The 27,519-nt window shown below is 38.8% G+C and overlaps 1 protein-coding gene across 1 annotated transcript; it reads right to left on the bottom strand.

Annotated features, from left to right (window-relative positions):
• Nucleotides 1–1,213: 1,213 nt before the first annotated feature.
• NPHS2 (NPHS2 stomatin family member, podocin) lies at nucleotides 1,214–24,046 on the bottom strand. The gene is made up of 8 exons (XM_020984333.2): nucleotides 23,480–24,046; nucleotides 19,698–19,801; nucleotides 15,611–15,683; nucleotides 11,824–11,906; nucleotides 10,135–10,338; nucleotides 5,945–6,000; nucleotides 2,127–2,205; nucleotides 1,214–1,891 (listed from the first exon to the last, which is right to left on the bottom strand). Exons 1-8 carry the CDS (start codon nucleotides 23,874–23,876, stop codon nucleotides 1,613–1,615), a joined length of 1,275 nt encoding a protein of 424 aa, XP_020839992.1. The 5' UTR covers nucleotides 23,877–24,046; the 3' UTR covers nucleotides 1,214–1,612.
• Nucleotides 24,047–27,519: the final 3,473 nt, after the last annotated feature.

The following is a 27,519-nucleotide window of genomic DNA, read 5'->3' as shown; positions in this document are numbered from 1 at the left end:
TGTTTCACTGTTAAAGACTTAAAATCAGTAAGTATTTGGGGCAGCTAGGTGGTGCGGTAGATAGAGCACCGGCCCTGGATTCAAGAGGACCTGAGCTCAAATCTGGCCTCAGACACATAACACTTACTAGCCGTGTGACCCTGGGCAAGTCACTTAACCCCATTGCCTAACCCCCCCCCCCAAAATATGAACAAACAAAATCATTAAATATGGCAAACATCACCTCAGAACTTGGGTTTATGGAATTTGCTAGCGACCTGGAGTTTTCTTAGCTAATGTCCTTAGAGAGATGCAAGTTTGGGCTAAAAAAAATAACTATCCTGCTAAATGACATACAAAGATTCCCCATCACATGATGGTTGTAAATATGTCAGAATACATTTCCCCATAGAAACGATGTCATAAAAGACTGGTTAGGTTCCCAAGCCAGTCCATGACAACTGATTTCAACAACGACGTGACTGCACTACAGTTCAGAGTTCAGGCCAAGGGACTCAGAAACACACCTCAACCGCAGGCAATTGCATTAGATGCAAAATGTGAAGTATTGGGAGGGGGAGGGCTTTCAAGTTTGAGAACATCTTAATCAAATCTTTATTGTTCCCTGCACTGCCCCTGTACCCAGCCGTCCTTTCAACCTGCTGTATTTAAAGCTGCCAACGTTTACTTTGTTATTTATTTTGAGTCTTACTAGTAGGGTTTTATCATATTATTGATTTTTCTTGACATAGCTTTAAAGCTTTGCTGTCTTCCAGAACATGATTTTATTATGCCTTGGGACCATTTCCCCCGCTTGCTAAGCATCTCTGATTTTATAACAGAAGAGAACAGAAATACTGAAGTTACCTTATTTGCTCTAGAGGCAAGTTTTAGAAATGCATTTATCAGGGGCCAACAGTACAAAATTGAACATTTTTGCTAAAATGTGAATCGTATAATTTTTTTTCTTTTAAAGAAATAGTACTAAGTACTGTACCAAAAGAGTATGATGAGTAGCCCCATATTGATATTGATTATTTTTCCATTTTTTGACATAATTAGGATTATTAATAATAGAATTTATATAGTGCTTTCAAGTTTACAAAGCACTTTACTCTCACAACAACCCTATGAGATAGGTGCTATTATATATGTTGTTATACATTAGTCTCAATAAAGAATTAATAGTCTCCATGTTCTTTGATAAGGCATAAATTTTGTAGTCAATCAGAAGAAATGTATGTCTCTTTTTTAATGTTATAAAGTATAAGGGCTTAGCCATGAAATTTGTAGTTAAGTGACACAATTGGGAAGATCCATTGGCTTAAAGTTATTTTAAGATGAATATTTCCTTAGGAAGGGTTAGAATTTCCTTCCCAAAGCTTGCTCTAAGTAAGTGGATCCTGTAAGATTTTTTTTTTGACAAGCTATGAACCACAACAGGAAGATGCCTTCTTACTAATGTAGGGATGACATAGATTTTCTCACCCCAGAGGGTGCCTTTGTTTTCATTCCATTGACATTCTATATGGTGACCAAAATAGATGCAAACAACAAGAGTGCTAAGTTACACATGACTAAATTTTGCATCCTCTGGTGCTACAGGACCTCTTAATTATATCCTTTTGGGGTCTCACAACATGGGAGAATCTTTTTTTGAGGGATCCCGTGTTTCTACCTGCCTGGGAGGATTGGGTAAGGGGAGGCTTCCTTGCATTCTGTTGCCAGCAGGAGGTAAGAGACTCGTGAGATCAAAGGGCAAAGGTAAGATGACAGTGGACGGCTTCTCTGTGGACAAGGATTGAAGGGTGTGAAGATAGCGAAGTTGAACAGCGGCTGGGCTGCCCGATAGTATCTCAGCTGCCATCCTCAGGGATTCCGAGGCAGCCTTCTCCCCCTCAGCAGCAATCATCTAGGATACAGGGAAGGCATCACGTTAGCAGACGTTCCTTCATTCCCATTTTCAAGATTTGCCAGGGAGTCAGTCACTGTGACCTCCCTCACATCTCGTGTCCTGAATCTATCAAGCAGTGAATTCTTTGATTGCTGGTGAAACTGTCCTAGTCTATATTATGCCCTGGCTGAAAGAACCTGGACAGGGACGTGGAGGCAGAAGCAAAGGGCATGAGTGTTCACTATTGGCTTACCCTCACTTTGGCCTGTCTTTGAGCCTCTGCTTCCACAGCCAGTGACTGCTGGAGGCCTGTGGGCAGTCGCACATCTTTACTGCAAAAGAGAAAAAAACAAAACAAAACAAAAAACAGTGGCCTTGAGGTAGGATAGCAGGGACTTCTGGGTAACAGAGTTTTTTTTTCTTTTTTCTTTTTTTTTTTTTGATGCAGAACTGCAAAGAGTAGCTCTAGGAAGGATCTGCAACAGAAAAATAGTAGAGAACTCTCTGGTCTCACTGCTACCGCCTAGTACAGGTCTTCATTACCACTGGCTTTTTTTTTTCAATTTTGGAAAACTCGAACAGCATGTTATTATCCCCAGTGTAGTTCATTGCCAAGGGCTTCACTTTACTGAAGTTCATTTTAAAACGGCAGCTTTATGCCTAGAGACTTTTGCCTGAATGCTTTGTATTTTATTACAATGCTTTTATTAATCCTGAACCCACCGAAACAAAGGTAATCATAGAATTCTAGGTCTAGGGCTGGAAGGGACCTCACCGGCCATTTAGTCCAACCTCCTCATTTCTCAGATGAGGAAACTGAGGCCCAGGAAAATGAAGTCACTTGTCCAAGGTCACACATGTAGTGTCAGAGGCAGGATTTGAATCCAAGTCCTGTGATTGCAAAGCCAATGTCTCACCCTTCTTTTTAACATCATTTTAATAGAATATGGGCTGGTGAAATAACCTTAAGATTAGCATTCGGTTGTTGTTGCTTATTTATAATGTTGGTTTTAATTGTTTTGGACATTGTGGCCGATATAATTATTGTTCTATCGTTACACTTATGAGGGGGTTATAATAATAGTTCACACCCAGAATGTCTGATAGTTGACAATGTGCTTTCCTCACACCACTTCTGGGAGTCAGATAAATTATATTGAATTTAATCTTCCTGAATGAGGAATTCAGAGAAATTTTGTGTTGTAATCTAAATTCTAAATCTGAAATCTGAACCATTTATGGTGATGATAACAAGGCTTGACACCTTGTAAATGGTTTCCTTCACAACAGACTCATGAAGCGGACAGTGCCAATGTTGGGATCCCTGTTTCACAGAAAAAGAAACTGAGGCTAGGAGTGGTAAAGAAAATTGCCCATTGTTGCAGTTAATAAGTAGCTGTCTAAGATAGAAAACCTAAGTTTCAGTGAATACAGAGAAACGTGGAAAGAGATGAACCCACACAAAGTGAAATAGGCAGACCCCTCCCCCACCATCTATATACACAATGACTAAAACAATGTAAATGCAGAGAAGGAAAACTACAACAACTGAAAACAAGTGTTACAAAGTTACAAAGAACAAGCTTGGCCCCATGAGACATGAGAAGATATTTCCCTCCTCTGGCATGGAACATTACATGTAATGTTAATTTTTTTTTTGTGGTGTGTTGATTGATTTTACTTATTTTTTCTGCTTTTTAAAAAAAAATTCTTTGTTTTAAGGGACAGCTCTCTGGGACAGGATGGTGAAGAGATACAGGGAGAAGTCTAGATGATGTGAAAACAAAAAGTATAAATAAAAATTTATTTAAAAAAACTAAGTCTCCTGACTCTAACCCCATCACTCTTTTCATTAAGCCACAATATTTTTGCTGGTGAGACATGTACACAAATTATTGTAATAAATGTTAGAAAATGATTCCTTCATCGACTAAAGCATAACCCTGATGCTTTTCTGTGGTGTGGAGTGCCCTAGACTTTCCAAAGATTTTTTTCAGGAGAGAGCTTTGCCTGCCAATTAGATTCTACCAACCTGAATGGGTCCAGAAATGGATTGTCATCCCAAACCAACCTAGTTAAGCACAGAAAGGCTCATCACCAGAAGCCTGATCACCAAGTAAGGCATGTTTGTATATAGATGTCTAAGTACACATAGACATATATACATACATACATATATATGTGCTAAGTACACATAGACACACACACATATAGATATATATGTATATAGATATATGTATGTATATATATATTTTATAGATATATGTATATAGATATATATGTATATATATATTTTATAGATATATGTATGTATGTATGTATGTATATATATATTTTATAGATATATGTATGTATGTATGTATGTATATATATATATATATATATATATATATATATATATATATATATATATATATATATATATATATATGCTTATGTGTGTATTTGGTTACAGCAATTCAGAAGCCTATCTCTTAAGTCCTGGAGTGGCTGTGAGGTCAGTGGAGGGAAAGGCACATCGATGAAAATGCAAATCAGTGTCCAGTTCCTAGAGACAGAAGGACAAGAACAAAAACAGTCCCTATGGTCACAGAGCTTACACTCTACTGTGAGGAAATGATCCATGTTGTTATTGGTGTGGGTCTCCAGAAGGCTGAATCACTTCTCTCATGGGAAAAGAGAAGAAGGATCAGATAGAAGAATAAGGCAACTGAACCTCATTAAGGTAGCTTAACAGTAGGAAATGGGGGAATTCAAGCATAGGGAGAGGTATATATATCCTCTGAGAAACAGAGAAATGAGGTCAGTTAAACAGTGAAAAATTTTAGTTGTTTTTTTTTAACTGATGCGTGTGTCTCACTTTAAAGTTTGCGAAACTTTATTTACACTGAAATTATTTAAAATGAAAACATGGCTCATTTGTGACAACAAACCTATAAATTAGGCATTGTGGTACTATTCTCCCTATTTCACAGATGAAGAAACTGAAGTATAGAGGGATTCAGTGACAATCCTATTGTCATCTAGGCAGTAAATGTCAGATTCATGATTTGAACCCAGATCATCCTGACCTGAGTACAGCACCCTACCTACTGTCATGCTGCTTCTCTTTGGCAATGGTGTGCAGGTGAGAAAAGAGCAGAAGTGGATGGACTAGTTAGAAAGCTGTTAAAATAGTCTGGATGATGGGGGATGATGATCTAGAAGAGTATGGCAGTGTGAGCAGAGAAGAAAGGAAAGATAGGAGAGATGCTAAGGAGCTTGAATTGAAGAGATTTAGCAACTGAGTAGATCTGGGAGCTAAAGAAGATGAAAGAGTTAAAGATGATTCCAGAGTTTCCAGCCAAGGTGATTCCAAAGTTTCTAGCCAGGGTGACTGGTGTCATCAACAAAAATAACGAGGTCTGGAAGAGAGGGAAATCTTAGAGGGAAGTTGGTGATTTTTCTTTGAGGTCAGGGCTGGAGATAACACTGGGAATCATCTGCAAAGAGATCATTGAAGCCATGGGAATGGATGAGATTGCCAAAGGAAAGACTAGGGAGAAAGACGAGATAAGGTGCCAGGACAGACTCGTGGTGAACAACCATACTTAGGAAGTGGGAGGACAAAGAGGAACCAGTTAGGGAGAATGGGAAGGAGTGTTCAAGAGGTAGGCTATGCAGAGGAGAACAGTGTCATGGAAGCCAAAGTAGAAGACATTATTTAAGAAATAGTAGGAAGAGAGGCAATGTGGTAGAGTGGATTGAGATATAATTGGGAAGATCTAGGTTCAAATTCTAACTCTGCCATGTACTTCTCTAACTCTCCGAGGCTATGAGTTGTAGAATAACTGCTGATCTGGATCATTGGAGGGAGTTTTCCTACCTAGAAATTCCTACACCAATAAATTAGTAGTTCTCCCCCCCGACCAAAAATAAAGAGTAGAGGAGAAAGGTGGTGAATAGTGTCAAGTACTATAGAAAGGTGAAAGGAATGAGGACTGAGAAGAGGTCACTGGATTTGACAATAGTGTTAACACTATTGATGTTGATTTTATTTATTGTTTCTCTTTTGGTTCATTTCCTACCTACATTTCTGTTCTCTCCACTTTGATTCCCCAGCGACATGTGATTGCATCCAAAGCCACCTGTGGAGAGCAGAGTCTAAGGTCAACAAAAACTTCCTTTCTGGAGGTACCATAGAGGAGCAGAATTTCAAACATGAAAGGGACCTTCCAAGGTCATCTAATCCACTTATGTACTAGATGTCCTTTTGGATTTTCCAGAAAAAAGTATCTTTCCCTTAAAAGAAAATTGGAAGTCAGTCAAAGATAGGAAAGAAGAATGCTTACTTGCTCGTGGGATATTATCATTTACTTGACTCTGTTGCCAGAGAAATCAGCATCTTTTCCCCTTGAAGGAGCACTAAAGAAGGCTTCAGCTTTTATCAATCATCTTTCCCTCTTTCCCACTTAGTTTTTTCTATAATTGGCACTATGGATGGGGTTGTTGGTCTTATAGCTCTTGCTATTGATATGGAAATGACTGAGTTTCTTCTGCCTGATGAATAGGACACTGGTCCTGTGTGCCATGAAGAACAGAAAAGATTTTCATGCATGTGGATCTGGGCCATCGCCTTTTTCTCTGACCCCTTTTTGTACCTATATTTCAGATTTTATTGGCTAAATTTTCAAAAAGGACTCCTGTTACTAGCTCCAAGTGAACACCACCTTTGGAATTTGATAATGTCATAATGTTTCATGATTTTTCATTCCTTTTATTTATTAAGCATATATGCAGCACTAATTATATGCCAGGTACCATGGTAGCTAGATTGATTCCTCAGAGTCCCATTTCCTAATGTCCTCTTCCCTACCTTTGCTCTCCCTGCTTTCTCTCTATTCAATCAATTGATTAACGCTTATTAACACTTTGCAAACTCAGCTTCTTTTTTATTCCCTGCATCTCTTCATTCCTATATTTCTTCTATCATTTTTTTCTCCACCTTCTTATTCATTTTCATCTTTCATTTTTCCATTTAGGTTCTAGCCCTTCCTAACTAGTCATGTCCCCTTGGGAAACTCATGTTCCCTTCCTAGATCTGTTTTCTTATCTATAAATAATGGGGTTAAACTAGGTGATACCTAAGGTCTCTTCTAGCTTTAAAAATTCTGATGTCTTAAGAGTAGTTAAATTGTACATTTAGTGCTGGAAGGGGCCTTAGAGGTCTCTTAATCTAACCCCCTTGTTTTACAAATTAATAAACTAAAGCATACAGGGGTTACATGACTTAGGATCATCATAGTCTCAGAAATTTAGGGTTGCAAAGGATGCTACCTAGTCCAATCCCTTCCTTTTAGAAATAAGGAAACTGAGGCCCAGAAAGATTAAATAACTTGCCTAAGGTAATATGGACAATAAATAACAGACTAGGGATTTAATTTCAAGTCCTCTGACTCTAGGTCTAGTACTTTTGAAAACAAAGCATTGTAGAAAGATAGGTCAATTTGTTTCATTTTCTATCTATTTGGTGTCTTGCCATTTTCATTTGTGAATAAGGGAATAAGCATTTATATAGCACCTACTAAGTGCTAGGCACTATGCTAAGCACTTTTACAAATATTTATCTCATTTGAATACTAAGCTTTCTGTAAACTTTCTTGTTTCTACTTTTTTCCTATTTTATGAGGCACTGCTGCTCATTAACTTCTTCCATCCTCCTCTATAAATGTTTTACAAATGAAATTACAATTTCCAAAGGAAAACACACATAATAGGAGCTATGACAAATCATCAGCACTGCAGAGACAGAGTGCTTCAGGGTATGCAAGGAAATCCACCCCAACAACTCTATTTGTTTTCCTCTTCAAAGAGAAACGTGGAGGCCATTCTCTTCTTAGTTGTCACTTCCTTTGATCTTATGATTTTAGTTATCATGAGAATATCAATATTGCTATGATTTAATTTTCCAGTGGCATGTCAAGTCCTAGTTCATTAAACTAAGACCTGACATTTAGCATACCTACAGTTCAGTCAATGTCAATTGGATGGTCTAAAAGCTATAGGATAATTAATAAATATACTTGGCACTATTTTATACCATGCCACCATCATCACTGGGGAGAGAGCAACAGTCACATGGAACTTCAGACCATCTTATATTTTTCTTCGTTTCTTAGGTTGTTGTGGCCAAAGTCTTTCCGCATTTAGCTTAGTTGGTCCTTGGGCAACAGATTTAGTTTTTCACTGAGACTATACTCAAAGTCTTTCATCGTGGTAGAATCTTCTGGCGGATGGATAGCCTTTCTCTATAATTCTCTAGTTACTCATGAAAAAAAAATGGGATTAAGCTTAAAAGTATAGCCAGTGTACATTTTTTAGGAGACCTACTTAAACATTTACCAGCCCACCCCTCACCAAATGTCTCTTCAGATCTAAATGTCTTGACCAAAAAATAAGTAGATCTTAAAAGAAAAAAAGTCTTAATTGTTAATAATTGCTTCCATGTAATTGTTCTAAGTAAGTATTTGTTGATTTCCCTTTTGAACACATGAATATGTTAGCTTTCAGATGGTCAGTCCATGATAAGCAGGCCTAAGGGCAGGAACAATGGGGTCCAGGAAGCCTCTATGTTCTGTGACCATGCTTGTCCCCGTCTTAATCAGTGTTGAAAGATAGGTAGATGAGGGGTGGAGCGGGATCAGAATCAGGCTCTTACACTCAAGCCTTCTCCAATTAGTCTGTAGCTAACTCTCCTCCATGGCTGCTGCTCCAAGCAGCCTCTCCATCGTGGACCAAGGCCCTCAACTTCCTCTTTCCACTCACAGATAGACAAGGGAGCAGTGGGGATCTTGCCAAAGATTCCTGTTCTCTCAGGAATACAACAGACAAGATCAGGTTCCCTTAGATCAGTGGCTATGGCGCTGGCCCAAAGGGAAACCCACTCACACAGTGTAGCTATGGCTACACCATAGGAGCAGAGCTTTTCAGGTCAAAAAGTGTAGTTTAGACTATGGCAGGCAGCTCCATAGAGCACAAGATGCACAAAAGGCACAACCAGGATCGTTATTTTTTACATTATACTTCGTAAAATGTCCGTGTTCTTAGTTCCAAAAAATTCCACTTTCCATAAAAATTAGATAATAATTTTGCAATTAACGGAATAAGTTGTAGCAAAAGTTCAAAACCTCCAGTGGACACTAACACATGGGTGATAATTTTTCAGTGCTTTTTTTTTTTTTTAAGGCAGTTGGGGTTAAGTGACTTGCCCAGAGTCACACAGCTATTAAGTGTCAAGTGTTTGGTCTGAGGCCGGATTTGAACTCAGGTCCTCCTGACTTCAGGGCCGGTGCTCTATCCACTGTGCCACCTAGCTGCCCTCTGGGCACAATTTTTAAACCTTGCCTTGTCCCACCTTTAGTACCAAGTCCTGTGACAGCTTCCTTGCATTATAAACATACATAGCCAGCCTGGGAAGAGGGTCAATCAGATCATCAACACCAGAAAATTTCTGGTGCTAGTTTGCATAGTAGATGTCTAACTGCTTTCGGGCAGGGATGAGAAGCTGATCTATAGTCTTGGCTACAACTGGGCTAGCTTATGGGGTTGTTTACAGTTATCCACATCTGTGTAAAGAGCAGTCAGGGGCAGCTAGGCGGCGCAGTGGATAAGAGTACCAGCCTTGGAGTCAGGAGGATCTGAGTTCAAATCCAGCCTCAGACACTTAACACTTACTAGCTGTGTGACCTTGGGCAACTCACTTAACCCCATTGCCTAGCCAAGAAAATAAAATAAAATAAAGAGTAGTCAGCTACAAGGACCCCAGGCCCCAGCTAGTTCAGAGGTGAGGATTGTGATGGATTCAATGACTCTAATTCAATTTGGTGAGAAAGTTCATCAGATAATACAGATTATTAATACAGATAGCCCCAAATGCTAGTAACAGATGAAATGCTATTGTATTTTACACATTACTATTTTATATTTCAGCCCTTTTAATTTTTTTGGTCTGGACCTGCAATTTTACTGATGTGGGGGAACTCTCAGTGTAGAAATTCTCTTCACTGATGCAACTAGTGTGTAATGTTAGCCCTAGTCAGTAGCTTGTGGGGGACTGACAGGTTGAGTCATCCACTCATGGTCACATAGTATGTGCCAGAAGCAAGAATTGAATGCAGGTCTTCCTGATTCCAAGACCCTTATTCTACACTGATTTTCAATGATTTTATCAAAAGGGAAAACTAAACAAATCAGTTTTCTTCCCTAGCAGCTTACATAAATACCTTGATGTCTTGGGCAATGCTTTTCCTCTCTAGGAGTATCTCAGTGAAGGAGCGATGGGCCAGGAGGCGCTTCATGGTGATTTGTACCAGCAACTGGACAGCTCTGGACACTTGGGCAATGTTGTTTAGGAGTAGAGAAGCATTTTCCATCCTGTAGTAGCAGATGGCATCTATCTCCATTATGAGCATATCTTTTGTCACCACCTAAGCAGAAATCAATTTCAATGACCAGCTTTGTTTATTGATCCCCAAGGGAAAAGCAAAGAGCATGGAGAGGGAAAAAAAAATTTTCTCAAGTAGAGTGAGACAGAGCTGGGGAACAAAATGGAGGGTGTGCGTTTATGAATGATTCTATATGCAGAATATGCTGCTAAAAAGTGAGCATAGTAGGGTTCGGTTTAGTAAATGGAATGATATTATAATTGAGAAGGACACGCCGACAGCCTATCTGGAAGACCCACGCTCATCATCAGAGTGTAAGCTCCTTTAGGGGTGACAGTCTTGTTTGCTTGAGTTCCTATCCTCAGCATTTGCCTGCTGCCTACATATAAAGTAAGTGCTTAATAAACACCTTCTCTAGCTGTCAAGCAGTCGAACATTTTGTGAGAGAGGTCTGTGAGGGCACATTCTGGAATGCTATCATTCAGCATTCAAATAAAATTTGGAGGTCAGTTAAAACTTCAAACTCCCTCACTGTCTATTTCGACCAGTTGAGCAAATACCTTGCCCAGCTACCAGGAGGCTACTGCACTCTATCTACCACACATATTGCTGCCCCAATCCCAGTTATGACCTTCCCTTGCCTTAAATAACTACTCACAGATGTGTGTATATAATATGCACACACTATGCATATACATAAATTGTTCTCTGCATGTGTCCCTATGTATGTATGTATGTATGTATGTATGTATGTATGTATGTTTGGATAGATAGAGAGATAGAAATATTGTTGTTGAGTTACTTTTTCGTTCATGTCTGACTCTTCATGACCCCATTTGGGTTTTCTTGGCAAAGACACATGTCCAAAAGTAAATTCATTATCTTTCCCCCTAAACTGTTTCTGTCTGTGTCATCTCTCTTCTCCAGTCTCCTAGGTTTGTAATCTTTGATGACCTCCACCCATCTACCCCCAATCAGGTTGTTTTTGTTTTATTTGTATCCTCATCCATTAGCACAGTGGCTGGCACATAGTAGGACTTAATAAATGCCTGGTGACTTTAACTCTTCCTTCTCCCTCACCCTCACTCTCAATCAAATGAATCAGTTTCAAATCCTGTTGATTCCATCTCCACAAACCCCCTCTGGCCAAGGGTCTCTGCCAATACCTTAAAGGTCCATTCCAATTGCCTTATTTTTCAGATGAGGAATCTGAGGCCCAGAGATGAAGTAAATTGTGTGGAAAGCACTTTGCCATCCTTAAAGTACTATATAAACATGAATTGTTATTGTCAATCATAATCACAGAAGCAGTAAGTGCCAGAGGAAGGAACCGCAGTCAGATTATCTGACTCCCAAATCCAGCATCCTGTCCACTACATCATCCTTATGTTGGATGAACAACCAAAAGAATGCAAATTAGAGCAGTTTTTGGATTGCTTTTTCTCAGAGTCAAAGTTTCCAGCCAGATTTAAATATCAGATGATGATGAAAAAAGGCAGAGAATACAAAATTAACCACTTTCCTTACCTCATGGAAAGGAATCTCTAGGGTTTGGAGGCGAAGATCCACCTTGTGGTAGGTATCCAGGCAGGGCAGAAAGAAGAAAAGGCCTAAGACAAGAATCAATCCTTCATTCAATCAGTCAACATGCATTTATTAAACACCTACTACATTCTATGCAGTAGCAGATACCTTGGTACAAATCCCACCTCCAGCATTATTTGTGTGACCTTGGACAGGTATGATACCCCCCCCAACCTCAATTTCTTTTTTTTAAAATTTTTTTATTTTTTCCATATGCTTTTGAGTTGAAAATTTTTCTCCCTTTTCCTCCCCCCCACCCTCCCCAAGATGGCGCACAATCTGATATAGGCTTTACATTTACATACCCATTAAACATATTTTCACATTAGTGAAGTTGTAAGTAAAAATTAAAACCAATACGAGGAACCATCGGAAAGATGAAACAAAACTCAACAGAAGGTAAAAATAAGTGATAGCAATTCGACTTCCATAGTTCCAACCTCAATTTCTTAAATTGTAAGATGAGGTGGTTGGCTTCTAGGGTCCTGTCCAGCTCTGAATCCATGATCCTATGTGTTAGGTACTATGCTAGCTGTTGGAAATACAAAGACAAAAGTGAATTGTTCTAAACTCTATTGGAGAGAGAGGGAAGCAGGAAGAGAGGGGACGGTGATGGGCAACACCTATAATAAGGTTTCATCCTGGAAGCCCTCTTTTGCCCCTCACTTTTCCATATAAGATGAAAGTTGGCTAAATACAGGACTTTTTGTCTAGCTGTTGTCTTATACAGACTATTGGATGCCTGTGTCTGAACTCATAGACAGCAAACTTTGGGTACAGCAACTGTGTGCTCTGGAATTTCTTAAAATGTGGAAGGGATTTGGTGCTACCTGGGGTCAAAGGATGGTACTTTAATGGAGCTCTCTCTCTCTCATCTATGTGTTTATTAGTCCCCATAGCAACAACCATGAAGCAGAGCACATGATATGACATATGAATGCTCTCTCTATTCTGCATATATGTCATGTATAATTAGCTTTTTACCCAGTGTTTCCCCCTTTTGATAGATGCTCCTTGAAGCCATGGACTATTCTTGCCATTCTTTGCAAACTCAACACCTAGGATGATGTATAAGTACTTAATAGGTATTTATAGACTGACTGCTCAACTAGTGCTTCTTAATTGAGGCTTATAGGGTGTTTGCTAGGGCTTTAAAGGTATCCCAGACTGCCCAGAACTCTGTTATTCAGAGGAGTCTGCTAACCCTCCTTGAGTCACACCAGGAAAGCTCTTTAAAAGCAGGTAATCCAACCAGCAACTATTACAAAACACTTTTCACACAAATAAAATCAGATCTAAATAATTGGAAAATTATCATTTGCTCATAAAAATGACAATTCTACCTAAATTAATTCAATTATTCAGCACCATACCAATCAAAGTACCAAAAATTATTTTATAGAGATAGAAAAAACAATAATAAAATTCATCTGGAAGAAAAAAAGTCTAGAATATCAAGGGAACTAATGAAAAGAAATGCAAGGGAAGGTGGCCTAGCTGTACCAGATCTTAAATTGTCTTATAAAACAGCAATCATCAAAACTACTTGGTACTGGCTAAGAAATAGAGTGGTGGATCAGTGGAATAGGTTAGGTGTGCAAGACACAACAATGACTATACCAATCTACTATTTGATAAATCCAAAGACTCCAGCTTCTGGGATAAGAAATCACTATTTAACAAAAACTGCTGGGAAAACTGGAAAAATGTATGACAGAAATTGGGCATAGACCAACATCTTACACTCTATACCAAGATAAAGTCAAAATGGGTACAGGATTTAGATATAAAGACTGATACTATAAGCAAATTAGAAGAGCAAGGAATAGTTTACCTTTAAGATCTATGGAGAAGGGAAGAATTTATGACCAAACAAGAGAGAGAGAACATTATGAAACGCAAAATGGATAATTTTGATTATATTAAATTGGAAAGTTTTTGCACAAACAAAGCCAATGCATCCAAGATTAGGAGGGGGGCAGAAAACTAGGAAAGAATTTTTCCAACCAGTGTCTTTGATAAAAGCCTCATTTCTAAAATATATAGAGAACTGAGTCAAATTTATAAGAATGCAAGTCATTCCCCAATTGGTAAATGGTCAAAGAATATGAACAAGCAGTTTTTAGAGGAAGAAACTAAAGCTATCTACAGTCATATAAAAAAAAATGTTCTAAATCATTATTGATTAGAAAAATGCAAATCAAAAGGACTCAGGTACTGCATCACACCTATCAGATTGGCTAACATGACAAAACAGTTATGATAAATGTTGGAGAAGATGTGGGAAAATTGGAACACTAATGCATTGTTGATGTAGTTGTGAAATGATCCAACCATTTGGGAGAGCAATTTGGAACTATGCCCAAAGGGTTATAAAATTATGCATACCCGTTGACCCAGCAATATCACTTCTAGGTCTGTATCCCAATGAGATCATAAAAATGGGAAAAGGACCCACATGTACAAAAATATAGCAGCTCTTTTTGTGTTGGAAAAGAATTGGAAATTGAGGGGATGCCCATCAACTGAGGAATGGTTGAGCAAGTTACGGTACATGAATGTAATGGAATACTATTGTTCCATAAGAAATGATGAGCAGGCAGACTTCAAAAAAACCTGGAAAGACTTACATGAACTGATGCAGAGTGAAATGAGCAGAACCAGGAGAACATTGTACACAGTAACAGCCACATTATGGGATGACTGACTTTGATAGACTTGGCTCTTCACAGCAATGCAAGAATCTAAGACAACTCCAAAAGACTCATGGTGGAAATTGCTATCCACATCCAGAGAAAGAACTGTGGAGTCTGAATGCAGATGGAAGCATACTATTTCCTCTCCTTTTCCTTTGTTGTTTTGTTTTATTGCTTCATTCTCGTGGTTCCTCCCATTAGTTCTAATTGTTCTTTACATCATGACTAATGGGAAAATGTGCTTAATATGAATGTATAAGTAGAGCCTAAATCAGATTGCACGCCGTCTTGGGGGGGTAGGGGAAGAGGAACGGGAGGAGGAGAAAATTTAAAATTCCAAATCTCATGGAAGTAAATGTTGAAAATTAAAAATAAATTAATTAATTATCAAGGGAAAAAAAGAAAAGCAGATAATACTTATGCTAGAATCCAAATAGGCTGTACCTTAATTGCGCTGTAGTGCAGGTCAGACACTTCTTAGTCTTGAAATGCTATTCCTATGTTCCCGGCCTAAATGCCATTCTCAAGATCATATAGATTTAGAGCTGGAAAGAACCTTAAAGATCATCTAATCAAATCCCATCGACTTGCAGATGAGGAAACTGAAGCCTAGAGAAAGTGATTTATCTAAGATTTCTTGTCTCCAAAACCAGTGCTTTTTCCACCATTTCCCATTGTCCCTGTCCATTTCTTCTCAGCTTAAAACCCTAACCCCAGATGAATTGTTAATTAATTGATGGAATTATGCAATGGGGCAGGCATCCCTGGTTCTTTGGGTACTCACCAGGAAAGACAATGATGGCAGCAGGAAGTGGGGCTGTAATCACACTTAATACTACATAGAGGGTAGGGGTGAATAGCACAGAAAATACAGAGACAAACAGCACAAAAGGGGGTGAGGAATAGAGGCAAAGTGCTTTATGTATGATATCTCATTTGATCCTTGAAGCAGCTCTGGGAGAGAGGTGTTATTATTATCCCCATTTTACAGATGAGAAAATGGAAGAGACTGGAATAAAAAAAGCATTCCTTACCAGGGCCTTTGGCTCTTCCTGGAAGAAGATGTCCTAGACGGAATATAATGACTCTCTCATACTCCCTCACTACCTGAAGGTGAAAAATTAAGATGTTTAGACTACCTTAGAGAGAGGAATGAAACCTTTTTGAAAAGGTTTTGTGATTTGCATGTGAGCCTTGGTGATATAAAATTTCTTGTTTTAAACCAAAGAAAGAGATCATTCCATCCATACTGATGGTTAGAACAGTCATAGAAATGATCTTCAGTAGAGGAAAAATCTTTTCCACATTTATATGGTGTTTTGAGATTTGCAAAATTCTTTTCTTACAACAACCCTGTAAGTGGGCTTATTATTAGCCCCATTATACAGCGGATGAAACTGAAGCTTAGACAAGTTAAGTGACTTATGAGAATGGAGCCTGGGTCTCTGGGTTCATACAATAACAAAGAACCTTCAGAATCTTCAGAAACCGGTGGAAAACTGATTTAGCTTTCATATGATTATGTTCATGGATAAAATTGCAAATAAGAAGTCTTTGTTACTCAAAAACATGGCTCATAGGTTTGGTCAGCCCTTTTTGGTCTGTAATGGGCTGACCATCACTTCTGCTGGTTTATAAAAGTTTCTTCTGACCTATTAAATGGACAGAGGATAAACAAGATCAAAGGATCACAAATCTAAAGCTATCGGAGACCTCAAAATCCAGCTAGTTCAAGATCCCATTTTACAGATGAGAAAACTGAGGCCTAGGGATATTAAATGATTTGTCCAAAGTTACCCAGGTAGTAAACATCAGAGGTGGGATTTTAACTCAGGACCTTTGACTCTAGAGCTGGTATCGTTTCTATTGTACCAAAATATACCACCCCCTACTTATACATAATATGTGATATTTTTTTCTAAAGAGCAATTAACTTTCTAGGTTACCTCAAAAAGAAATTTAATTATATGAATTTCAGTTCATACTTCTTGCTGAGAGCTGCGAGCTGAGTGCTAAAAACCTGGAAGTTCTGACATTTTTTTCTAATCAGTTGAGTTTTCATCTGAATGGGAGGAACATTTACAAAATGCAAGGGAATAAACTGCACAGAATTGTCCTAGAAACCCACACATTTATAGAGACAGATGTAGTAACTGATGTCGGTACCATTGTGGGAGGGGGGTAACTAGATCTACTTTGTAGCTCTATATCAGACCCTGCGCTCAGGCACTATGAATTCTAAATCTTGTTCTATCAGTCATACATATTATACCATAAATGAGCTTAATTTACATCTTCACTGGGGAAATGACAGTGATCAAAGCTATGCCTAACAATTTTGATACCTAAAGCAAGCATCACAATCTGTACTCAAAGCAAAGTGGTTGTGGGGATGGGAGAAGACCTTAGAAGAGTTGAATGGCAGAAGGAGCCACGGTGGGATTTGGCCAGGGAAGAGCACCCTTATGCTGGAGCCACAGGAAGAAGGAATCTTTCCTTCTTTCAACTAATAAAGTCCTTGGGAGTAGAGGTTATTTCATTGTATCCCCAGACCCTAGCACAGTGCTTGACACATAGTAGGAGCTTAACAAATACTTGCTTATTTAACTGATTGATTGATTGTCAACTGGGTATTAAGCTCAATTGTTTCTATTTGATGAAGTACAACTGCCATCAATGCCTAATCTTCTCCCAACTCCATAGTTACAGCTGAGAGCAATGCAAATCTACCTTTACTAATTATAAGTTGGGAAAATGTACTACAGGGTCCATAAATTGGCAGATTTCAACAAGGTACACCAGAAAGAGCACTAGACAGAAGACATAGGGTTTGGGTTCAAATCTTGTCTTTCCTGCTTATTATCTTCATGGCCTTGGGCAAACCTTTTTCACTCCTTTAGGCCTCAGCCATGTCTTCTAAAATGAGGGAGTTGAATTAGTAGGACAAACCAAATCTCTTCTAGCTCCGAATTCCTTGATCTTATGATCCTCAAAAGCCACTCAGGTATAAAGCTTTTCTTGGACAATTCAACTCAATTAAACAAACCTTTATTAATCAAGTGCAAGATATTGGAGATGAGATGACAACAAAATGAGAGTCCTTTCCCTGAAGTGGTCTGGCTGTGTCTTGTACACCTTTGTACACTTCCTAGGCCCCCAGAACAGTGCCACACACACACATAGGAGCATAGTAAGTCTTCCATCAATATTTGTTGACTAAATGGGTCTGATTCTTGGAAGATGACCCAACCATCTATTTAGTCCCTATTTCATTCCATCCACTCAGTTCCTTTTGTTCTCTCAGTTGCCTGTGCTGGAAGTAGAAAACCACATGAGTAATTCTTGTTCTCAGTCCTGAACTTGACTCCAATTCCTGGTCCCTGTCCATCCACTTCACCAGCTGGTTCTCCTTCTGTTCTATGTTAGAATCTAGAAGCTCTTGAAGGTTTAAGGACACCTCTGATGAATGTAGGAGCCACTAGGTGGTGCAGTGGATAGAGTACCGCGCCTGGATTAAGGAAGACTCCTCCCTGAGTTTCAATCTGCCCTCAGATATTTTACTAGCTACCTATTTACTAGTTATTTTACTGGCTAAGTCACTTAACCCTGTTTGCCTCAGTTTCCTCATCTGCAAAATAAGCTGGACAAGGACATGTCAAACCACCCCAATCTTTTTTGCCAAGAAAACCCCAAAAGGGGTCATGAAGAGTCAGACACTACTGAAAAATGATTAAACAACTGAAGAATGTAGGGTTTCCTATATCTATAAAATGAAGTAACTGGATTAGATGATCTCTAAGGTACTTTCCACTGAGGGGCACTCTGATGTTACATAAAGAGTTTTGGCCTTGCAGTAAAAGGCTTTTGTTCAAATTCCACTACTAGCTGTGTGATTCTGGGCCAATCCCTTAATTTCTCTGGGCCTCAGTTTTCTCTTCTGTAGAATGGGGGAAAGGGGAGAATGATCCTATAATACCTATCATGCAGGATTTATTATGATAAAGTCACTTTATAAAATCTTATTATTACAACATTTTTATTGGTAGTGCCATGTTAAATCTCTTATTATCACAACCCTCAAGTAGTTGAATTCAGCCACCACTCTCACCAGCTGTGGCATGTGGTTTTGAAATGTTCTTGGAATTATGCTTTCAGGCAATCTGCATGAATGTCACACATGTGGATGGATAGACACAATGGCAGTAATGGACCCTGTGTGAAAAATATCTGAACATTATTTCAAAGGCTTAAATGTGTTAGGAAGACAGCTCGGCACAATGAATGAAGAGCCAGCCTTGAAGTCAGAGACATGGGTTCAAGTCCTCTGATGTGTACTAGATGCCCATGGGCTAGTATTTTAACCTCTTCATGTCTCCTGGAAAATCTTGAAGCTCCTAAAAGATTACAGAAGACTCACTGATTTACCTCAGTAGGAGGGGCTTCCACACCAGGACTTTGCTACAAATAATGGATCTGGATCTGGGAAAAAAGCATGCTACCTAATTATTCCCTTTGACAAGTAACAATATATTTGCATAAGTTATGACATCTTTGGTTAAGTATATATGGGACTACACATAAAATAGAGTGATTCGGTGAACTAAGGAAGAAACCCTTCAGTTTTTTCTCATGAAAATGTCAATCCTGTGTTACATGGTGGGAGGCAAAAATACGTAAGTCAAATTCATATAGGCAAATAAAGCAGAAGCCTCCGCAGTTTAAGCCTCTATATACAGCGCCTTCTTCTTGGACTGGGTCAGTTACCACTTATGTCAGACAATCAACGTATGTCCTCATCCCTCATTTAGTGACTCAGCATTTTCATGTGAAAGATAACTTGAGAGACTGTTAGTCATAGTCTTACTGATTTACAAGGTAATACAAATTATTGTTTAAATTTTTAACGGATATGTATATTCAGGTTGTCTCCTGCTAGAGCATAAGCTCCTTGAGGGAAAGGACTATTTCATTTTTGTCTTTGTATCCCCAGTTCCTAGCAGAATGCCTGGCACACATAATAAATGCTTGTTGATTGACTGAAGCTGGTGACTAACTCTCAAGGTCAGTGACCCAGAGAGAGATATCAAGAAATGACTTTGTCAGGTCCTTATGCAGTCTCACCTTTATGCAGAACCAAACAGAGAGTGGAAAAGTTGCAGTGATGAAGAGCAAGGATAAGATGATGAGAAGCCACTCGCAGATTCCTAGATGAGATGATTTTATACCTTTTAAAAAAGAAAAAGAAAATACATATGAAGATTTGCAATATTAGCTGGCTAACAGTTAGTGGGCTGATCTCACAGTGAAAACAGCACCAGACAGGGGACAGAATGAACTAGCTAGGAATATAAGTGAAGCAGTCATTTCACTGAAGAGTCAATTTGAGGGGTAGCCCTCAACTCTCACCAATGCCCGAAATTCCTATCATTAATTCAACTCAGTAAAGGATTATTCAGTATCCACTGTGTACAAAGTACTGTGCAAACAAAACGCTGGAGAGGCAGAGCTTGAGTTAGCATGGATCTGTCTCTTAGGATATAGTCTGAAAGGGGAGGCATGGAGAGACATTTATCCAAATTATTACAGGAGTCGATGATCTCTAGGGTGCATTCCATTAGTGGAAAGCAGTGTGGTATAAAGAACAGAGCTTGAAGCTCAAGTTCAGAGAATTTAGGGTTTCCCAGAGTGTTCCCAAGCCGTTTATAAAATAAGGTGATTTGACTAGATGTTCTTGAAGGTGCCTCCCACAGAAACAAACCATGATATAACAGAAAGAATACTGGTATTAGAGTAAGACATGAGTTCATAGTCCAGCTTTACCCACACCAAGGCCCATAACCTCCGGACCAGTTGCTTGACTTCTCTGAGTCTCAGTTTCCTCATCTATAAAATGGGGATAACATGCACACAGGGGTGTTGCATAGAAAGCACTCTATAAAACGGCAAAGTGCTATATAAATTCAAATTACATAAATACATACACTTATATATTACATAAATAATGCCATTTAGATATAAATTCAACTCTAATGAAGTTGAATCTAGCTTCCTAGATTGTCATTTTGCTTTTAAAATGTATATGAACATTATGCTTTTCAGAGAGGCTGTATGCATAGTCAGAGGACTTGGGTTCAAATCCTGCTTCTCTTACTACCTTTGTGACTCTAGGTGAGTCCCTTGACTTCTCTGGACTTCCTCATTGATCAAATAAGAGGGTTGGATTTGATGACCTCCAAGGTCTCCCCTGACTCTAGCTCTGTGGTCTTATGCTGCAGATGAGAGTGACATAAGGACAAAGGAGAGTTCCACGTAAACATGCAAGGAGAGATGTGAGAAAGGACCAAGTTTTCATAGTTGGGGTGGGGAAGGCAAGAGAGGGTTCACAGATCGGAAGCTATCTTTTGACAGAAAGACAGATGGAGAAAGCTCTTGGTGGTGAAAGGTCTTTTCTAGGTACAAGGGGCAGCATGAATGAAAGGCCAAGAAGCTGAGAGAAGGCAGGACAAAAGATAGAAGATAGTGAATTTTCCAGTTTTGTTAGAACATGGAGGGCATTAAAGAGACTAGTATGAGATTAAGTGGAAAAGCTACATTGAAAACAGGCAAGTGGTTGGATCCCGAGCTGAAGACCAACTTTATCAAGTTCACCATTTTTTTCTCAGGCTGGATTTATTGACTATCATAACAAGGGACATATTCAACCTGAGAAGTTTCATTAGTTTTGCTTCCCCTTCCCCTATATTTACTATAGGGAAATTTAGGGTTCCTCTAATGTGTTAGTGCCATTAAAACCTTAAAATGTTCTAAGACTTTTGGGACACCTTATACTTACTCCAAAGGATCACTTCACCGAAAACCAACACAAGAAACAATAAATTAACAACAAGAGGAAACCAAACTAAAGTTGGAGAAGATGTGATTTTTTGGAAAAAGCATTTGAACATGATAGTTATTTTCCAAACTCTGAGCCAGTTTTATCTCAGCATGCTAAAGTCCAGAAGTATCAGTCCTTAAGCTTTTTGGTCTCAGGACCCCTTTACACTTTTAAAAATTATTGAGGACCCCAAAGAACTTTTGTTTATGGGGGGTTATATTTATCTATATTTACTTTATTAGAAATGAAAACGTCTTAGTATTATTACGAAAACAACAATGACCTCTAGGCCCCCTGCAAAGGTCTCAGGACCACACTTTAAGAACCTGTTGGTCTAGAATCAGATTTCTCCAATCTAGTTTGAGGTCTCATTCTGGCATGGAGTTCTCAGGATCTTGGAAGCTATGAAGCTATGTCAGCAGAGGACAGGTTCTGACAAGTCTTAACAAGATGCTTCATGTATAGGCTCAGGGATGGACTATTATCCAAGGACCAGCTATACAAACAGAGAATCCCATTGCCAGAAGATTGATCATCAGATAAATCTCTGTCTCTCTCTCCGTGTTTCTCTCTGTCTGTCTCTCTGTGCGTGTGTGTGTGTCTCTCTCTCTGTCTCGCTCTATTCCATGAGTTCCTTATTTAATGAAAACATGGGTCATTTTAAGTTTTGAAGAGATAAAAATGGAATCCCTGAATGTCAGAGCTCAAAAATTTCCTTAAAGATAATTTGAGCTCCCCAACCTTTGTTGAAATCAGGGTTCATTTTTAATTTTTAGAAGCTCCAAGATCCCAGAGAGGTAGCACAATGGATAGAGAGCTAGTCTCAGAGTCAGGCAGTTCTGGGTTCAAGTATTGCTTCTAATACATACTGGCCACACACCCCAAGCAACTCAGATTCTGAGTTGATCCTAGGGTTTTATTATAATAGGCTGAGGAAACTCTCCCTCTACCAATGCAGACCAATCAATGTAGATCAGCAGCTGCTCAGGAACTGATAGTTTTAGAGAGTTACCTGGAGACACAGAAAGGTTTAACAACTTGACCAGGGTCATGTAGCTAGTAAATGTCAGAGGCAAGGATTTGAACCCAGGTCTTCCTCACTCCAGACTAACTCTTCAGCAACTATTGCAGTCCGGCTCTCACACTACTAAGTAACTACGCTTCCTTTATTATGTTTTTTATTATGTAGTCTATTTTTAAAAAATGCCTTCTGAGTTAGAAAGTTTTGTTAAGAGGTAATTCTAATGGCTCTTTAAAAATAATAATAACTGACATTTATAGTCTTTAAAGTTTACAAAGTGCTTTACGCACATTATCTCTTTTTTTTCTTTTAATGTATTTTATTACATGTTAAAAACGATTTACGTTATCTCTTTTGATCATCGCAACAACCTTTCAGGTAATTGCTATTATTACGTCCATCTATAGATGAGGCAAGTGAAGCTGACTTGCCTATCTAGAATTACAAAATAAGCATCAAAGCTCTCTTTGAAGCTATATTTGAAGTCAGCTCTTTCCTGACTCCTTAGGGCAGCACACTTTCTGAAACACCCTAACACCACAAAAAGCCCTGTTGTTGGTAATTCATTACTTCCCTTCTCTCTTGATTTTTTAAAGTGACTAATTAGAACCTCTGTGCCTTAAAGAGTTGCACATATTGATTTTATACTATGTTAACGCCGTCCCTATCCCTTAGACTACCCTTCAACCTTTCCTATGCCTATTTCCCATGTTCCTTGCCCCCTCCCTCTGATCCCTAGCTGTGGTTGGGTTTTTTTTTTAAATCCCTTAAATTTATAATGATATATTTTTGCTCTTCTTCCAATTAGATGGTAAGAGTCTTAAGGAAGCTAGAAAATTATCTCTACATCACTTTTTGAATCTCTCTGATAGCCTGGAAGAATGATTTGTGCACAGTGGCTGCTTTATTAATGCTAAGGACTACCTGCTCTCCCTTTATGGAGATAGGATATGGAGAAATACAGATCTCCCTTCTCTTCCTCCACTTCTCACCATTTTCATACAGTACCTTCTTCCTGTTGCTCGCTTTCCAACAGTGCCATCACTTCAGTTTCGTCTTCCAAGGAGCCCATGACATCATCTACATCCACTATGGTAGAAGTCTGGATTCTGTTATCTGCTTCTAGGGTAGTTCCAACATCCTTGTCCTCCTTTCCTTTCCTTCTCTTAGAATCCTGCTTCTCCTGTCCAGCATTTTGGCTGCTACTGACTCTATCACCTTTCTCTGACTTTCCTCTTTTGTTCTTAGGTGGAGAATTTCTATTTCGCTTATGAGACTCCCTGGAAGAGCTTCGAGACCTCTTCTCCATCCTTAGATTGGGTTCTGCAATGAGAGCTAAGCAATGGAGTGTTAGATCCAAGAGGGCTCCCGGGTGTACAAATATAATCCTCCCTTGAATAGCCATATCACGTGACCTGGTGATGAATGTTATAGTAAAAAGGAGGAAGCTTCAACAAATACAGGCTTAGTTATTAGATCTGCTGGACAGTGAAATGGGACATCTGGGATTTAATAAATTTCTCTTGAACTGTTGTACTCAGGTCACAGAGCCTATAATCTCAAATACCATAATTTTTATGAGGTCAGCATTATATTTCAGACTGTGTAAAATCTAAAAGAGAGGTAGCATGATATGGGGGAAAGAATTCTGATCTCAGAATCTGGAAAATCCTGTGTTTGAATCCTGTCTCCTACATTTACAAGCTGGGTAACCACGGGCAAAAATCTGAGCCTCGTTTTCCTCATCTATAAAATGGGTACAGTAACTACATCACAAGGCTGTTGAGAAGATCAAAGAAAATGATGCATGGCAATGTTTTCTAAATTTAAAAAAACCTATGTAGCACCCCCTCTGAGGCTATTCCCTCAACTAATCACTCATACTAATGAGTTGGGGTCCACAGAAGGTATAGCTGACTCCTCAGAGCCTTAGCCTTCCCACTGCAGGGCTTGGGAAGAAAGAAAATGTAAAAGGTTTAATCGATATTTATGCTTGAATTTAGTATTTGAGTTTGTGCTTGAGGTTAATAAGACTCAGTGCTGAGCTGGCCCTTTTGGTTTCTTGATGATTTACCTAATTCCACTGCTAGGTAAACATGTGAGGGGAGTGTAAAGAAACTTTTGTTTGCTCTTAGATTCCTGTCTAATTAGAACTGTGAGTCATTCTCTTGTGGAAAATATTGCATACACTTATTTTTGAACTCCTAGTTTTGTACTTATTTTTATTTTTTAATATTTTGCCATCCTTACAAATTAAGTAAACTGTAGAAATGTTAGTGTTCACTGCTGACATGCTACAAAATTAAGAAAACTCTCTTGTCTTTGTATATCCTTTTATGTGTGTGTGTACAGGATACATAATTAATTCTTGGCATTTAATCTCAATAAGTTCTAGGACTGGCTGAAACTGGACCAGCCCTTAGCAATATTGAATACTAGAATGGCAGGGGGCATTGAAGAGTACAACTCTCTCAGTTTCATAAATGAGGAATCTGAAGGCCGGGGACATTCTGCAGCCTGCCCAAAATCTCTCTTTCTGTCTCTCTCTCACCTATACAGGTTCCAAGAGCAGAACTAAGATTTGAATTTAAGGTCCACTAACTTCAAATCCAATGTTTGTTCTATTTGGCCAGTCACAAAGCCAGCCTAATCCCACTACAAATTCAAATGATCTAATCTGAACTGGATCCTTTCCACTCTTGGATAATCCTTTTATTCAGTATTGATTCCCTAACAGACTTTCCATTCTCCATAAAGCTCCCCTCAGACCCAGACCCATGTCCCTTTTGCTCCCAGCAAGGTCCATTTCACTGACATTGAAGCTAGCATGACCTTTTTCATCTCCCCTCCTCCACACTTCAAAACTTCTCTCTTTACCCATTCTCTCCTTTTCAGAAGTCTCAGAGGAGGTGGTGGCTTTCCACGCCAAGGCTAACCCCTCCATTTGCGCCTCTGATCCCAGGAAGGTTGCCTCATAGGTCATATCTTCTCTCTCATCTTTTGTCCCTCACAGTCTACTGCTTTCTTCCTAACAACGTTTATACATGCTCAGGTCCCTCTTATTCTTCAAAAATCTTCATGACCAACACTGCCATCCCCTTAAGCTTTTATATTTATCTCTTTCCCTGCTATACCCCTTGAAAGGGTTGCCTATAATCATGAACTCACTATTCATTGACTCTTCAGCTATTTATAATCTATCTTCTGACCTCATCACTCTACTGAAATGACTGTCTCAAAGGTCACCAGTGAACTCTCAATGACTAAATCTAATGTTCTTTTCTCATTCCTCATGCTCTTGTAGCATTTGACACTACTAATAGTATAAAATTATGCCCAAAGAGTTATAAAACTCAGAGTTATAAAACTCTGTATACTTTTTGACCCAGCAATATCATTGTTGGGTCTGTTTCCCAAGGTGATTAGGGAAAAAGGAAAAGAGCTTATATGCTCTAAAATATTTATAGCAGCTATTTTTATAATGGCAAAGAAATGGAAATTGAGGAAATGTCCATCAATTGGGGAGTGGCTAAACAAGTTATGATACATGATTGTGATGGAATACTACTATGCCATAAGAAATAATCAGCTGGTTGATTAAAAAAACATGGAAAGACTTGCATGAAATAATGAAGAGTGAAATGAGCAGGACCAAGAGAATGTTGTACACAGTAACAACAATATTGTTCTAAGAACAACTTTGAACAACTAAGTCATTTTGGGTATTATATATATTCAAGTTAACTACAAAGGACCAATGAAGAAAGATGCTATCTACCTCCAGAGAAAGAACTAATAGAAGTATATATAGTATTGTTTTACATATATATGTGCTTATATATATAATATGTGTATATGTATGTGTGTGTGTATATGTATATATGTGTATGTACATATATGTATGTGTGTGTGTGTGTATATATATATATATATACATATTTGTGTCTAATGGTAGCCTTTTCTAGGCCAAGGGAGAGAGCGAGGAAAAAAGTACACAGCTGAGAACAAAAGAAAACTTAGAAAGAAGCACAGAAAAGCAGGGTAGCTTTGAAAGTTATGTGTAGTATTTATTACATAGTTTTTCAATAAAACAGTGTGAAATAGAAAGAAAATACTATTGGCTCCTTCTAGGGCTTTTGTGACTGCAGTCTACTGTTTTTCCTTCTATCTAGCTTCAGCTTTATAACCTTTGTCCTACAAAGTTCACTTCCTCTCTTCAAAGTTAGCAATCATCTCACGGCTAAATCTGTCTTTTCTCAATCCTCATCATTCCCGATTTCTCTGCATCATTTGCTATTATTGACCATTCTTTCCACCTGGGGTTTTTGTAAAAGTGCTTTCTCTTGCTTCTCCTACCTGGCTGACTTCTCAATCTCCTTTGCTGACTTGTCATCCATATCATGCACCCTACCTATGGGTATAAATAAGGAGTACACTTACTACTACACCTTCTCATAAGTTCATCAGCTCCTATGGTTTTAATTATCATCTTGATGCTAATGACTTCACTTCTATATATCCAGCCCTAATCCCTCTCCTGAGCTCCAGCCCTGCATTTCTAACGATCTATTGGACATTTCTAACTGGATGGCATCTCAAATTCGACATTCCAAAATAGCATTATCTTTCCCCTCAAATCTACCCCTCCCAAACTTCCCTAGCTTTGTTCAGTATATCCAACCCTTCCAGGCACTGAGGTTCACAACTTTATTGTTATCCTCAGTTCATTCTCCTTAACCAACATATCCAAGCAGTTCCCAAGTCTTGTCATATTTCCCTCCATAATTTTACTTGCAACTATTTCCTCCCTATTTATATAAACACTAGGCTCTCATTACCTTTAACTTAGTCAGTAATTTCTCAATTGGTCTCCCTGCTTCTAGTCACTTCCCATTCTAATCTATCCTTCTCACAGGTGCTAAAGTGATTTTCCTAAAGTGTAGCTCTGACTTCACTTTCCTAATCAACAAATTCCAATGTTTCCCTATTGCCTTTAAGACCAAGTATAGGGGGCAGCTAGGTGACCCAGTTGATAGAGCACCAGCCCT

This window comes from Phascolarctos cinereus, unplaced genomic scaffold (genome assembly GCF_003287225.1).
Source record: "Phascolarctos cinereus isolate Bilbo 61053 unplaced genomic scaffold, phaCin_HiC Scaffold_5;HRSCAF=322, whole genome shotgun sequence".
NCBI lineage: Eukaryota > Metazoa > Chordata > Mammalia > Diprotodontia > Phascolarctidae > Phascolarctos > Phascolarctos cinereus.
This window is presented reverse-complemented; position numbering and strand designations above follow the sequence as displayed.